The sequence below is a fragment of the Fusarium subglutinans genome (assembly GCF_013396075.1).
Source record: "Fusarium subglutinans strain NRRL 66333 chromosome Unknown NRRL66333_c0000277, whole genome shotgun sequence".
NCBI lineage: Eukaryota > Fungi > Ascomycota > Sordariomycetes > Hypocreales > Nectriaceae > Fusarium > Fusarium subglutinans.
In genome coordinates this window covers 1,529-16,536 of record NW_023502340.1, presented here as the reverse complement: position 1 = coordinate 16,536, position 15,008 = coordinate 1,529, and the positions used below count along the sequence as shown (strand labels likewise).

The 15,008-nt window shown below is 46.9% G+C and overlaps 5 protein-coding genes across 5 annotated transcripts; 2 read left to right on the top strand and 3 right to left on the bottom strand.

Moving 5' to 3' along the window:
- Nucleotides 1–379: 379 nt before the first annotated feature.
- FSUBG_12586 (ankyrin protein) lies at nucleotides 380–4,352 on the top strand (the record flags this gene model as incomplete). The annotated part of the gene is made up of 4 exons (XM_036677387.1): nucleotides 380–1,394; nucleotides 1,447–2,960; nucleotides 3,011–3,062; nucleotides 3,118–4,352. 4 exons carry the CDS (start codon nucleotides 380–382, stop codon nucleotides 4,350–4,352), a joined length of 3,816 nt encoding a protein of 1,271 aa, XP_036531934.1.
- A 1,154-nt stretch (nucleotides 4,353–5,506) lies between these two features.
- FSUBG_12585 (uncharacterized protein) lies at nucleotides 5,507–7,327 on the bottom strand (the record flags this gene model as incomplete). The annotated part of the gene is made up of 3 exons (XM_036677386.1): nucleotides 5,507–6,380; nucleotides 6,510–7,031; nucleotides 7,092–7,327. The coding sequence occupies 3 exons, from the start codon at nucleotides 7,325–7,327 to the stop codon at nucleotides 5,507–5,509; spliced, it is 1,632 nt and encodes a 543-aa protein (XP_036531933.1).
- Nucleotides 7,328–8,294: 967 nt separating this feature from the next.
- Nucleotides 8,295–9,401, bottom strand: FSUBG_12584 (uncharacterized protein; the record flags this gene model as incomplete). The annotated part of the gene is made up of 1 exon (XM_036677385.1): nucleotides 8,295–9,401. The coding sequence occupies one exon, from the start codon at nucleotides 9,399–9,401 to the stop codon at nucleotides 8,295–8,297; it is 1,107 nt and encodes a 368-aa protein (XP_036531932.1).
- Nucleotides 9,402–9,911: 510 nt separating this feature from the next.
- FSUBG_12583 (major facilitator superfamily transporter) lies at nucleotides 9,912–11,534 on the bottom strand (the record flags this gene model as incomplete). Its single annotated transcript, XM_036677384.1, has 5 exons — nucleotides 9,912–10,249; nucleotides 10,296–10,550; nucleotides 10,596–10,713; nucleotides 10,761–11,162; nucleotides 11,208–11,534. The coding sequence occupies 5 exons, from the start codon at nucleotides 11,532–11,534 to the stop codon at nucleotides 9,912–9,914; spliced, it is 1,440 nt and encodes a 479-aa protein (XP_036531931.1).
- Nucleotides 11,535–12,060: 526 nt separating this feature from the next.
- Nucleotides 12,061–14,253, top strand: FSUBG_12582 (bikaverin cluster-transcription factor; the record flags this gene model as incomplete). Its single annotated transcript, XM_036677383.1, has 2 exons — nucleotides 12,061–12,606; nucleotides 12,661–14,253. The coding sequence occupies 2 exons, from the start codon at nucleotides 12,061–12,063 to the stop codon at nucleotides 14,251–14,253; spliced, it is 2,139 nt and encodes a 712-aa protein (XP_036531930.1).
- Nucleotides 14,254–15,008: the final 755 nt, after the last annotated feature.

Here is a 15,008-nt window from a genome sequence, read left to right as displayed (position 1 = left end):
TGAGAATAAAAAATTCTAATAGGATACCTTCTGATGATCAATTGTAGTGACCTGACAAATGGGTGCTTTACTCAATGACCAGACTACTCTCCATTCTGCTAATATGAAGCTGTTTGTACTTTGTGTTAACACAGACGGAGGAAACGCACGTGATACGAGCAGGGATCATCACCAAGTCCTTGGTGAGGCTGAATGGCAGCTGATGCACGTTGGTTTGCACAGCCTGATTTGAAATTTCCCCTCAGCATCATCTTGGATCGGTGGAATGAGATCGTCTCTGCTTCAACAAACACGCGAAACCGTTGTAGGAAGCCTCATTCGCCCCGACAAGCCACAGAGCCAACTCTAGCCGACCCCAGGCTGAGCGAATCGCGACGAAATGGAGCGGCGGCGCCTGTCTCACGGTGACGGTGGCGCGCTGCCTTACCATGCAAAGCGACGCAAAACTGGCTTCCAGCACATTCAAGATGAATCTATACGCGAACGCTATACAGTCGCTTGGATTTGCGCCCTCCATATTGAAATGGCAGCAGCACGTGCGATGCTCGACGAAGAGCATGACAGCTGTTCACGACAAGCCAACGACACGAACTCTTATGTTTTGGGAAGCATGAAAAACCATGACGTGGTGATAGCTTGCCTCCCGGCAGCTCAATACGGTACAAACAATGCCGCGACCGTGCTGAGTAACATGAGAAGAACGTTCCCCAACATCGAAATCGGATTGATGGTAGGCATTGGTGGGGGAGTGCCGCTCAAAGCTGATATAAGACTCGGAGATATTGTCGTGGGCATCAGAGTCATGCAGTATGATATGGGGAAAACACTTAAGGTCGGGTTCCAACGGACGGGAGATCCAAAGATCCCCGACCCTACCATCCGGACGGTCATCTCAAATCTGAGATCTCGACATGAGCTAAGTGAGAGCCGAGTGCCTTCGATATTGCGGGAAAAGATGGGTAGTCACGCCGCTTATTCCCGTCCAAGCGAGCCAGATCGTCTGTTTCTTGCATCATATCATCATAGCGATCCTGACTTACCTTGTGACAAGTGTGACTTGTCCAAGCTGGAGACAAGAAAACAGCGACTATCCACTGACCCGGTAATTCACTATGGCGGCATCGGTTCGGCCAACACAGTAATGAAAGACTCAACTGTTCGTGATGAGATTTCCCGAGAGTTGGATGTGCTTTGCTTTGAGATGGAGGCTGCTGGTTTGATGGATATCATGCCTTGTCTACCTATTCGTGGTATCTGCGACTATTCGGACTCTCACAAATCAAAAGGGTGGCAGCGATATGCTGCTGCGACTGCAGCAGCTTATGCATATGAGTTCTTGGAGCTATGGAGAGGGGACTCTCAAGTGTCATTCGCCCGCTGCCAACAGCCAGATTGTGAGGATTTATGGTTTCCAATTTGTTACCCCAAGAAGCTAATATCTTCTAGTTCAGCACACCATCATACCTGGACGTCATGAGGAGATACTAAAATCTTTGGACTTTGAACAAATCGACGCTCGGAAGTTGACCATTAAAGCTGCACACTCAAAGACTTGCCGTTGGTTTCTCAAGCACCCTGAATACATCTCGTGGATAGACCGACAGCAGATATCGGAACACCACGGGTTTCTGTGGATCAGAGGAAAACCCGGAGCTGGAAAGTCTACTGTCATGAAGTTCATCTATCTGGAGTCCAAGAAAAAGGACTGTAAGCATCAGAGCCTCACCGCCTCATTCTTCTTCAACGCCCGTGGAGAGGTATTGGAAAAGACTGTCTCAGGAATGTACCGATCACTACTTTTGCAGCTGTTCCATGAATTCCCAGACCTCGAGTGCGTCTTGGATGACCCGGAGCTTCTGCCTCGAAATCAGAGTGGTTGCCCACCTTTGAACGCTCTGAAAGACCTCCTCTGTGCCGCAGTTGCCAAGCTCGGCCAACGTTCGTTCAGATGCTTCATAGATGCCCTTGATGAATGCGACGAACAGCAAGTCATGGATCTAGTTGAATACTTCGAAGGTTTAGCTGAGCAATGCTCAGAAGACAATGTAGATCTCCGTATTTGTTTCTCCAGCCGTCACTACCCCTACATTGATATCAAATTTGGCATTCGTATCATCCTCGAGGAACAAATGGGACACGCCGGTGATCTTGAAAGCTACATCAAGTCTAACCTACGAGTCAAAGACAGGAAACTGCTAGCAGAACTGCAAGAAAAAATGCTTGAGAAAGCAGCGGGGGTATTCCTCTGGGTTGTCCTTGTGGTCGACATAATGAACAAAGAGAATTGCCGAGGGCGCCTAGCCATGAGAAAACGACTTGAACAGGTGCCTAGTGGCTTAAGTGACCTGTTCAAGGACCTGCTGAAAAGAGACAATAGCAATGTGGAGGAACTCAAATTATCTCTTCTTTGGATTTTACTCAGCGAAAGACCCCTGAAGCCAGAAGAATACTATCACGCGATCTGGTCAGGGCTGTATTTAGAGGGGTTAGCGGACCTTGAAATACCCGAAGTTGACACAGAGGACTCTGAAGACTGCTTTACCCGTTGTGCTATCAGTTCATCTAAGGGTTTGGCTGAGATCATAAAAGTCAAGCAGCCGAGAGTTCAATTCATACACGAGTCTGTTCGCGACTTCCTTATCAAGGACAAGGGTCTTCACGAGTTATGGCCAGAGCTTGGACCAGACTGGGAGAGTGTAGGCCATGAGAGGCTGAAGATGTGCTGCTATTCCTACTTCGAATTTGTTGTCGAGAAAGGAGAGCTCGAATCTGAAGACTATGATGCTTTCAAGAACTGGTTTGCAACGGAGACTAAGGCATACCCTTTCCTTCAATATGCTAGCCAGTTCGTTCTGCATCACTCTGACCTTGCGGCAAATACTGTTGACCAGCAACCATTCCTGGAGAGCTTTCGGCTGTTTTTTTGGAACTGGGTCGTCAACACGTTTGAAAACTTTGAGGTCCGCAAATACAGCCCAACTGCTGGGTTACTATACATACTTGCGGACAGAGGGCATTCGTCACTCATACGGACAAGACTGGAGAGCGATGCCAATATTTACGTACCGTCAGAGAAAGACAGATATGTATATCCACTCATAGCTGCCATGGCCAAAGGGCACAAAGCTAGCGTCCTTGTTCTTCTGGGTTTACCATCCGCGCTTTATGAAGGGATGGATGTAACAGAAGGGCTGTTGCCCAACATAGATGCTGGCGGCACCTCCCGAACCCCACTCTCTTGGGCATGTGAGAACGGCAACTTTGGAATCGCAAGAGTCCTTGTAGAACGAGACGGCCAATCCATAAATACGGGTGGAGCGGCATACTCACCGCTGATGCTTGCGTCGAAAAATGGTCACTGCGACATAGCGAGATGGCTGATTAGCCACGGCGCAGACGTTAACGAAAGATACAAGAAAGAAAGTGCCATTTGGCTTGCATCAAGCAATGGCCACGTGGAAGTGGTTGAGCTCCTGCTCGACGCGGGGGCAGATCATAATACATGCGGCGTCCATGGCACGCCTATACTAGGTCTAGCTGCCATAAAGGGCGATGAAGAGGTGATGGAGCTTCTTTGGAAGAGGGGGGCAGATGTTAATGCAGGAGACCGTTGGGAACAGACACCTCTTCATTGTACTGCAGAAAGAGAAGGAACAAGGGCAACAATGGAAGCACTTCTCAGCTACGGGGCAAGGATAGAGGGCAGAAATAAGTGGGGCCAGACACCTCTATTCGGGGCCGTGCTGGGTGCCTCTGTCGATGAAATCGGGTTCTTAATTACACAAGGAGCGGATGTAACAGCTCAAGGAAACGATGGTGAGACCTGTCTCCACCGAGCAATGAGCAGGATTTCAGTATCGTTAGAGATTGTTCGATTCCTTCTGGAGAATGGGGCAAGGGCTGATACTCGCGACAAAAGTGGCCAAACGTTTCTCCATACCCTCGCATGCCAGAGAACAGCCCCCCCTTTTACTGGCGACTTGATTCAGCTGGTTACTAGCCGCGGAGCCGACATAAATGCCAAGGACAATGAAGGCAACACGCCTTTGCATCTTATGTCAAGAGGTAGTCCCGTGGAGGCTCTGGCAACGTTGGCCGACCAGCTGGGTGTGAACCTCAATGCTCGCAATCACCTCGGTAAGACGCCATTGCATCTTGCAGTTTTGGGTTCTCACCTGCACCAAATGGGAGAGTTCGCCATAGGGGCCATCGACATACTGATAAGGAAAGGAGCGGATATTAATTCTCTCGATAATGAGTCAAGAACGCCGCTTGATGACGCAGTGGAAGTAGGTTACGAGTCAGTCATGCAGTTCCTGATTGACAACGGAGGAAGGCGAGGCGTTACATAATTCTGTCATGAGGAATAGTTCATTGTTAAAAGGATATGCTACAGCTAACCAAACAATTATGGTTCAATTTCAGTTCCCCGATAAACCTGATATCGGCGGCTTACATATGCTGTGACAAGTTGGACGATTCGTAACCCAACCTTGGAAAGTTGGCAGAACTTTTACCCAATGGAATTCGGCTCAGCAATATCAGGAGATGCCCGGAAATGGTGCCCGACCTTGTCACATAACTTATAAGACGACCGCTCACACACAATTGGCTATTTCAAGTTCTTAGCCGGGCCATCTCGAGCTTCTGTAGCCAATACATATGAGAGTGAGCCTGTTGAGCCTTCCATGTCTGATCAATTAGTTCTTTTGCCGATGTCAACTCAATGTGGGGAAACACTTAGACACATTCTGAAACAAAACACTGGTGACTGGGCGACACAGGATGGTTCTTGAGTATAAAAATCCCTCTGCTCTTACAAGTTGTTTTAAAATGATGGGACCAAGAGCAACAGTATCGTTGGAAGTGATGGAGGATGCTTAAATCACATAGTTGGTTCAATGACACAGGATCATGTATCCTTCGAGTTTGGGAAGTCCACGACAGACTGTAATGTAATTCTATTGCTATGATGCTAATTTGAGCGCATCTCGCATCACGATTTGCTTTCTGGCCTGTCACAATGCTTTATTTGAACAAGGTTTATTCGATTTCATGTATTCATTTCTTATTGGTAAACGAAGAAGAGATAGCGGTATGCTGGAATAAAAAACAACAAACCGGTGTTTTCGTTATTGGCACCGGGATGAGCGGCTTTTGTTGTTATATCATCGTGTCACATTCTTGGCGATGCCTCAACTTAATCCGCATGGCTTCAGGGCCTGATATCAGACTTCCCCAGAAGAGCCGGCTACATTGAGTAGATACTGTCTGGTGACCAATTATGGATCTCTCTGCTCATGCACTAAAATACCTTGAGTCTTTGAAGACGATAGTGTCGACTCGACGGTTTCAACAGGGGCTGTCGATATTCCAGGGAGAGAGCGTCTCTTCTTTCTCAAAAGCCTAACAAACAAGAAGCTGTCAACAACTGAGAGCCATAAAGAAAAGAGAATCACCTATGCAATCTGAAGGTTACTCTTGGAAGAAAATGAAAGATATTCACTTACATAATTACAGCGATCCCTCCTAGAAGGAACGGCACTCCGAGGCCGACGCTGACACCAATAATGACATTTTTGGAAACTCCCCCAGAGTTGTCATTTGATGTGCCATTTGAATCATCATCATTGCCATTTTCTTTGGCTGAAGGTGTCGTCGTTGGTGGAACATAAGAAGACGGAACTCCTGACATTGCTCCCAACTTGTTTGCGCTCTTTCCAAAAGGAATCAAGCTCGTAACAGTGTGGCTCACGGACTCAGGGAACTCGGCCTCGCCGTCGGTTGGAACAACAGTAACGTGTGTCCGTGTAGTGGTGTACTTCGACGTTGTCTGGAGCGACATAGGACAGTTGACCAATCCCTCTGATTGACACGCCACAACAACGAAAGTCGCTTTGGTGGAGATTGTTGTTGTCTCCATCTCAACTTCGTCATCACTGTTCCCTCTGACCTCTAGTGCCGGGGATGTCGTGATGGATAACGAAGCATCGCTGCTTCGTTGGCTGGCACAAGCATGTCCTAGTGTAGTGTAGAAGACAGGAATCTCAGTTTCGGGCACTGGCCCCCATGTCATATCGTCAATAGCAACCGAAGCTCCAACAGCAGCACCAACAGCCAGTTGATAGACTTCCTCAACGCGAAGGCTGCAGTCGTTGTCTTCATCCGTGGAAAGAGTGACGTTGGTGATCAACTCGGCAATGTTGGCAAATAATCCCACTTCGACACCTCCGCCGACATGAGCGATTGTCTTCCCGGCGATAGATACTTCAGGTGATGCTATTTCAAAGCCAGCTTTTACCCCAACACGAAGAACTGCTTTGAACACAACACCGGCACTCTCGAGAGTGACTGGGAGGAATTCGAAGTCGCCACCATTTCTATTGAGCTTCTGTTAGTTCATGGCAAAATACCGTCACAGAAATAAGACTTGCATTGTCAGATTTGAAATATCTTTGGAGAAGATGGCAATGTCAAACAAAACACCGTCGTCCAGTCTTAGATGGAACCCGCTACTAATGTTGATCTCTCCTTCTACAGATAGGATGAGGTCAATAGCAAAGATCACACCAATTTTAAGATTGTCTCGAACGGCAAAGCCTGCAGGTGTAGTAGAAGTGTACAAGTTCAGAGTGTAGGTGGCGCCAGCCGAAAGGACTGTGTCGATCAGCATGTATACTTCTAATCCATCGAATTGGAACTGAAGTTGGAACTCGGGTATCTCGGGTATGTCAACATTCAAGTTGTAGTCCAATGGTGGTAGGTCGAAATCGTCTATGTCAAGTCCGTCATCCAGATTATCCGTCACCGAATCGATGTATTCCTCTATATAATTGGCCGTTTCGTCTGCCAGGCTGTCGATCTCACGTCTGACTTGGTTGGTAAAATTGCTAAAAGCGCGGCTGACATTGAATTCGCGGTCATATATGAACTCTGTGGTAGCGGTTCCTTTGATATAGCAGGTAGCGCAAGTAATTTCGATGCTGGCTGAAACTGAAGTGTTGCTATGCTTGGAACCCAGATCCTGTTCACTGCAAACAGATTAACACAGTTAGGGCTTGGGGTTCAGTGGCTGGTAGTAATTGGCGTACCCCGTGTACGCGAAGAGGATAGCATTGACCCAGCTTGTGTCTAAAGATGTGCTATTTTTCTGCTTCGCGTCTTTTGGCTGTCGGCTCGGGCGGGCGGGGGTTCTTCGATCGAGGTTCGCTGTGTTGTACTTAGGGTACTCAGGCTTGTTAATGGCATGAACATCAGAGGCGCTCCCGAAGACTAGAGATGGCCTAGTCGCTAGAAAAAGAAAGAGTAACAGAGCGTCGAATAACATGTTGTTGAAGCGTCAATTGGGACAAAAGCAAAACTGCCAAGAGACAAGAAGGAAAGGGGATCATGAAGGTTCTATGGGGGGCAGTGCCCTCTCTGTAATTTCAGTGGCCTGCATGCACTTGTCTCTTTAGGTTTCAAGTTCTGCATGTTGGTTCTCAAATATGCATGTTGGCTCTGGATTTGGAGAGAAGGCCAGGTTACGACAGGGCATCTACACTATGACCCACCCAGCTGAAAGGAATCTCCTCCCATTTAAGGTATAGCTGATATTTCAACGTTACAGCAATGTTACATTAATGTAAGTTGGTCTGGTGAACGAGCCGTGATGGAAACTCCTGTGTATGGCGTTGTATGGGAGAAGGCCTACAAAGGTCGCTGAATTGATGGTGAGACATTGTGTCCAGAATCGAAACGACCTAACCTGGTCTAAATTGGACACTATTTACCTCCGACTATTCCCTGAGCCCGTCCCATAATTCTAGCGGACCCAGAAACAGCCTTACAATTACGATAAGATTCTTTCTCATTTCGCGAAAGAGGAAGAAGGAATATCTTCATGTGTACTCAGAATTTATTCTACAAAAAGAGCCTTATTAATGTTCTGGTTGAAGTTTGAGTTGTTGCTTAAAATGGACTCTTGCGCCAATATTTACGAGTAGCCTTTTGTCTTCTGTTTAATTGATACTGTCCATACCTCATTACCGTGCCGAATACACATGCTAGCATGAAAATTCTTCAGACATCGATTCAATGTTATTTGTCACCGGTCCCATCTTAAGGCAAACAAGAAACGAAGAACAAAATGAAGAATCAGAGTTGGTCAATGCTTATCATCAGCCCTTAAGTCAATTGCTGCTATATAATATCTATTTGCTCTAGTTGATTGATATGCCCATAGTAAAGAAGGGCCTTCAGAACGAAACCCAATAAAAACCCGAGACTGTCGGCTATCCACCGAATTTTTAAGCTTAATCGAAGAAAGGAACCTTGGACCATAAGAAAAGAGGCACTTCTAGTGTCCTTTGTGGACGGACACGCCAGAAATCCAGAAGCCATGGCGATCCAGCCACAAAGGCACAACCCCATCTACCTTGCATAATCGCCACGCCAAAAACGCGGAAGCCAGCCCTCTCAATGTCGCGAAAGTCAGGCATCAGACGTTCAAATACGATGGAGGGCCACAACGCAGCGCGATCCTCAAAGATGGGGTCATCTCTGTTGCTAATCATGTCGCAGATCATCTGGCTACGTACACAAAGGACCTCTATATCACCAGGAAGAACGTCTACTGGTTGCAGAGAACGCACCCATCGCCAGTTGTAGAACATATTTGCCTCAAGCTCGTTGAAGTTGTATGTATACTGTGGCTTGCACTCGCGACGGAGGTAGAGAGTGCAGGCAACATTCCTGATACTGCGTTTAGCGTCGAGGATAAAATCCTTGAGAATGGAGTGCTTGATTGAGAGGTTAGGATGCGGGTTAGCCTTGATCCTGCCGGCACGCAATTTTGGGTTGAGGTCAGGAATAGGTCCAGCTAGATTGGGATTCTCGTGCCGTCTGAAGTGATAGGCCATCCTGGTTTCGTTCTCCATTTGCTGCTTCGGTTGTGCGGCAGTACTGGTATAGTACAACCCCTTACTCCTTTCGACCATTCCAGCGTTTTGAAGGTCATCTAGTAATGCTTCGAACGCAGGGGCCAAGCGATAGACATCTTCAGGCGGGGTAGGCTTAACCGCGTCAACCAAGACGGGAGGAACTGGGTGGGAGATCGTGTCAGGGAGCCGAAGGTTCCATTTCATGACACGAATCCCCTTCTCCAAAGCTTTGGTTCGTCGTTGGATCTCACCTTGCTTGCGTGCTGCAGGCCAATAGTCGATATAAGGGTACTCAAGAACCTCTCCTTCCTGCAGTGATTCCGAGACCGATAGGAATGACATAGCATCATATTCGAGGTTGTCATTTAGACCGAACCTGCGAGCCAAAGGTGCGCAGCCTAAGTTTAGAGTATGCACTTCGTACTCTAGTGCCTGGAGTCGATCTCGAATCTCGGGATTGTGGAGGGCCAAAGTATTCATCTTTATCGTTGAAGCGTGTGCTTGAGAAGACTGTTGGCTTTGAAACTGATCGTCCTGGTACTGTGAGTGACGTGATTCCTAGGGTTGGAGCTGCGCGTTATTGTACCTGCTAACCCCCATGGGGCGGAAACGTCAAGGTTCTTATACGACCTGATCTTTATGGTACTTACTAAAGGGCTTCGCAGCGAATAGACCGTTCACGTCATGTTCATCATGAGCAGCAGAACAGTCAGTGGGGAATTTTGAACAGCCCAAGAAGACTGGTGAACAAAGGTTAGAGGAATAACAACTATATATGTATATTGAACTAGGCTTGGGGTCTGAAATAGATAACGAACATAGGTGTAAGGGTTACTTGTCGAGTGTAATGCTGACTGTTGAATAGTTTATGTGTTACATCAGCCCTTACTCTCTTGGCTGATACGCTATACTGCTATGAGATTACAGTAGCTAGCCTCTAGAAAGTCGTATATTGGCTTGCAATTAGAAGGCAAGGCCGGTATGCCGCAACTAAACGCTGTCCTTGCTCCATTTGCCCCTACCTCGGATCCTCTTCCCCCAAACAAAGAACAAATAGGGAACAGGGATCAACGCCGCAGCGATACAACCAAAGACGTTTGTTCCCCAGTCCACTCCAAGTTTGAGGTACATAGGGATGATGAACAAAGGAAACGCGCCGGAGAACATGGATCGCATAAAGGTATTGGCTGCAATCGCACTTGCGCTGTAGCGAGTAAACGTGTCGATGAGGTAGCCTAATGCAGACTGGAAGATAGTTGTGAAGCCAAGGCCAGTCAAAGCGATGCCGATGATTGACGGCCAATAATTTATGGTGGGAGATGAAGTCCCTGGAATTGTTAGCGCTGAAGTCACGTCGCTATCATTGTCACTCACATGCAAAGAGGAACTGTCCGGCTGTGAAGACGATACCTCCAAGCATCATCGGCGGTAGTCGAGCTTCTGGAACAGCTTTGTATCCGTTGTCCATAAGTCTCCTACGATAGTATTTGTTGTTATAAACATTGACCGCTGCTGCGCAAAGGATGCCGATCAAGAGAGCGATGAAGGGAAGCGTACCAACCACTGGTCCCCACTGGCGCACCTCCTGGTACTCGATGGAAAAGCTTTCGAGGTTTGCATAGAGAATTCCTGGGTTTGATGAGCCATGGCATCGAGTTTTGTAGGGAGACCTACCATAGACGAATGAGGCGTATAGCGACATGAGAAAACAGATTGGCGTTGCCATCATTTGGAAAGGACGGATGAAGTACTTCTGGTATAACTCTTTGAAAGACACGTCCCATTCCTCATGCTGTTACACTGTTAGGACGCAAGTATACAGTGAAGTGTCTAACTTACCTTGGCATGCAGTGCCCAATCTTGCGTGTGGAGTCTCAGCTTATGAGCCTTCCTCGACAACAAAATCGGCGCATAACTCTCATCAATCACCAATACATCGACGGCAAGCTGAGCCATCATCACAATACCAGTCAGGTACTCAGTCCACCTCCAGCCCAGGCTGCTCGAGCACAGCGCTCCACCAATTATCGGACCGAGTGTCGGACCTCCGACTATAGTAACTCCGTAAGCGACAATCGCATTACCCAGTTGGTGAGAGGCCCATATATCCGCCATAACACCTCCGGTAATCGTAACAGGCGCACTGCCAAAGAGCCCCGAGAAGAAACGCGTGATGAGGACGGTTTGGATATCTTTTGCTGTGGCTGTGCCAAACGAGAATACGGCGGCGATGAAGTACGGCTATTTGGTCAGTTATTGCATCTCAACAATGTAGTGTAGACTTACGATTAGAATAAGCCACTTCCGACCATAAAGCTCACGCAGCGGTCCCCAAACTAAAGGCCCAAGACCGAATCCAAAAACAAGCAAACTCGTCGCTGCAGCAGATGTTTCAGTATTGACGTTAAACTCTGCAGAAACAGGTTCAATGGCAGCAGCGAAGAAGGCAGAAGCTAAAGTGATCCAGCAAGTGGTGAGACCATAAGAGATGGTGGTGATGAACTTCTTGCGGAAGGGCCAGTTCATTGGGTTGTAAGGATCATCTGGGCCGTCAAAGGTTACGAGATGGTCGGGGTATTGATCATCGATCGAATGTTTCTGGTCCGAGGCCATTTCGGGTGTTAGGTAACTTGGTCACTCATGATGATGAGTAGTGATTTGCTGAGAAGCTTTTGATTGAGAAATCAATCAAAAAGTCTTCTAGTGTTAGCCACCCTTTTATTCCATCTTATTTGTCTCTCGTCAGGTAATGTACCGCTAATCTCTTGCCCCTGATGCTTATGCGGTGGCCGGCACCAAGTCGAGCTACGGCCCGTGAGCCAAACAACGGATCTTCCGTCAAGCGCACCGAACGATAGTTCCATGCCGAGCCCGGTCATGTCGGGATCGCTCCTGAAGCCCGAAAGCTGGAAAAGGTACCTCTGCTCACTGATTGGATCAATCTTAGCATGAACGTGTGAATCGGAGAGGCATAAGCTTACCCGTCTCCGCCTGGTCCGTGCTATCGACGGTAGCGTGGCCACTAAGATAAGATCGACTACGGGGGCCGCTGATACAGGCATTAGAGTAGAGGTACTAGCATGTTGGTCATCGCCTCAGTATTTGCATTCTCATTCTCTCAACGATCCACGGGCCCTTCATGGCATTCTCAATCTCAGAGAACTCCCCTCCGAGGGTTCCGACGACTTCATTCACCGCCGAAACTGCGAGAATAAGTTCTACTTCAGACTCTCCAATTGTAACTCCATCTACTCCTTCTGATCCACTTCCTCTGCGCAGCTGCACATTTTGCCGCCAGCGGAAAGTCAAATGCGATCGTCAGAAGCCCTGCAGCAACTGCCTCCGCGCCAATAATGACTGTTCCTATCCCGCTGGTCGTGGTAGAGCTGCTAAAAGATATACTCGAACTCTGGATACTCGTCTTGTTGATCGGCTCCATAAATTGGAAAACGTCATCAAGCAACTCACTACTGAGGTCGATGCCACAGACAATGCTATTCGATCTGGCAGCGGTGCAGATCGAGATGATATTGAACCGTCTACAGGTGGTGGAGGAGATTATCCTTCGGGACTAGACAATGCTGCCCCTCATGCTTCCATCGACCAGCAGCTTGGTCGTCTGATGATAGATGATAGCAAGAGCTACTACGTCAGCAACATTCTATGGGCCAACCTAGGAAACGAAGTGAGTAATCTAGCGCTATTATTCGGTGCAGTTGCTGATTTTATGGCTTTTTAGATAGAAGAATTGCGTGACATGCTACACGATCCTTTATCTGAAGACGAAATCGATAATGGTATCGACGCATCTGGGCCTATGCCAGAAGTGGCCTCACCTCTTGGAACAAGCGCTTCAGTCCTAGGATATCGTTCCCTCTGTCATTCTCTTCTTAACTATCATCCACCCATGCACGTATCTGTCACTCTCTTGAATATCTTCATCGAGAATGTCCTTCCATTAGTTCATATCTTCCATATGCCGACTACCGAGCAGTGGTTTTGGGATTCTATTGTCTCACTCGACACACTCGATAGAAACGCAGAAGCCTTGCTATTCGCTATATACTACTCATCAGTCATTAGCATGGATGACAGCCAGTGCTCGGAAGTCCTTGGGGAGTCACGTTCTACCTCGCTAAACAAGTTTCGCTTCGCAGTCGAGCAAGCTATGGCCCGCGCAAACTTGCTGAATACACAGAGCCTCGTGCTCCTCCAGGCAGCTGTTCTGTTCCTCTCAGGGCTGCGCAACGAAGATGATTCCAGAACGACATGGTCCCTAACGTCGCTTGTTTTTCACATCGCCCAAGCTATGGGTCTACATCGCGACGGCACGACCTTTGGTTTCAAGCCATTCGATACCGAACTACGGCGGCGGCTATGGTGGCATATATGTCTGCTAGACATGCGCTCCTCGGAGTTTCACGGATACGAACCTATAGTACGAGAGGACATGTTTGACACAAAGCTTCCCCTCAACATCAATGATAGCGATCTCACCCCCCATATGACGGAGGTTCCTGTAGAGCATGAGGGATGTACTCAGATGACGTTCTGTCTGATCCGTTGCGAGGTGATGAAAGCCGGCTGGAAGGTTGGATATGCATCACCGACTCCAAGCTCGACAGCCAGTGCAGCACGAGGTGATGATGAACTAATCGTTCAAGAACTCAAGCGCCGGTTAGAGGAGCGTTATCTGCGTCACTGCGATGAATCCGTGCCATTCATGCTGTTTACATCGAAGGTCGCCCGACTCATCGTTGCCCGTACAGGGCTCATTGTTGACTTTCCAAGGAAGCAGAAGGAAGCAGAAGCGTCGACAAACATTCGAGACCGACTATCTTCCATCTCAATGGAAGTCCTTGAACTTTCCAGTTTTATCATGACAAACAGCAGTATCTCGAAGTGGACATGGCACTCCAAAGCGCATATCCAGTGGCATGCTGTCATCTTTGTGCTGTCCGAGATCTGCTCCCGGCCAGCTTCCACGGAATGCGACCGAGCATGGGAGTTTATCAACACGGTTCATAATCGATGGAACATGAACGAGAGGGGCAAGAGAGGGAACCTCTGGAGGCCGATTCAGAGACTCATGGTCAAGGCTCGTTATGTACGTGAGATGCAACAGTTGGATCCGGGTTTTTATCTTGCTGGAAGAATGGCTATGCCTGATGCGACACCCATTCAGACTGGAAGTGTTGGGTTGCAGAAGGAAACTTCAAGTTCATCCGATATGACTGACATAGCGAGCCCGAATGGGTACATGGATTGGATGCTTGGAGATCTTGGGATAGACCTCTACGGTGGAATTGCAAACGGACCCAGCTGGGGCTAGGACAAGCATGCTGTGACGACCAGCTAATTCGCACCGAAGTAAGCAAATAAATAAGGTTTAAGAGACCTTAAAAAGGTTAAGTTAAATTAGTTAAGTTAAGGCTAATTTATATTAGCCTTATATTAGATAAGGGAAACTAAGCTAAGATATGTATAGTTAGGTAGATCTAACCTAGGAATTTCCTAATATATTTTCTAGATAATTTTTAATTAATTATAATTAAGTATTAAATAAGTAAATACTTAGGAATTAATATCTTAATCCCCCTTAGCTTAGAACCTAATTCTATATAAGTAATAAATAAAAAGTTATAGCTAAAGTATAAAAGAAACTGTAATATATATAAAAGTAAAAGGAATTACTATAAGTTACTTTATAAAGCAGATCCTAAACTTAGGGCACTTAGGCTATAGTTACTATTATTATACTTTCTTATAAAATCTATTTTTCTTTTCCTTTCTTTTTCTCTTATATATTATAATATAACTATAATAGTTAGTCTTACCTACTGGCCTTATACCTTATCTTTCTTCTTTAATTAAAGCTATTACTAGCTTTAATTATTTATTCTATATGCTAATACTCTGATCTAGTCTTCCTTTTCCTATTATACTATAAGCCTTAGTTATACCCCTAAGGATAGTTATTTTTAAACTCCTTATACTCCTGTGGCTTATAAGGTAAGTCTTATTATCTTATATATCTTTTCTTACCTTTATTTAATTAAATATACCTTTAATATCTTGTTTCTTACT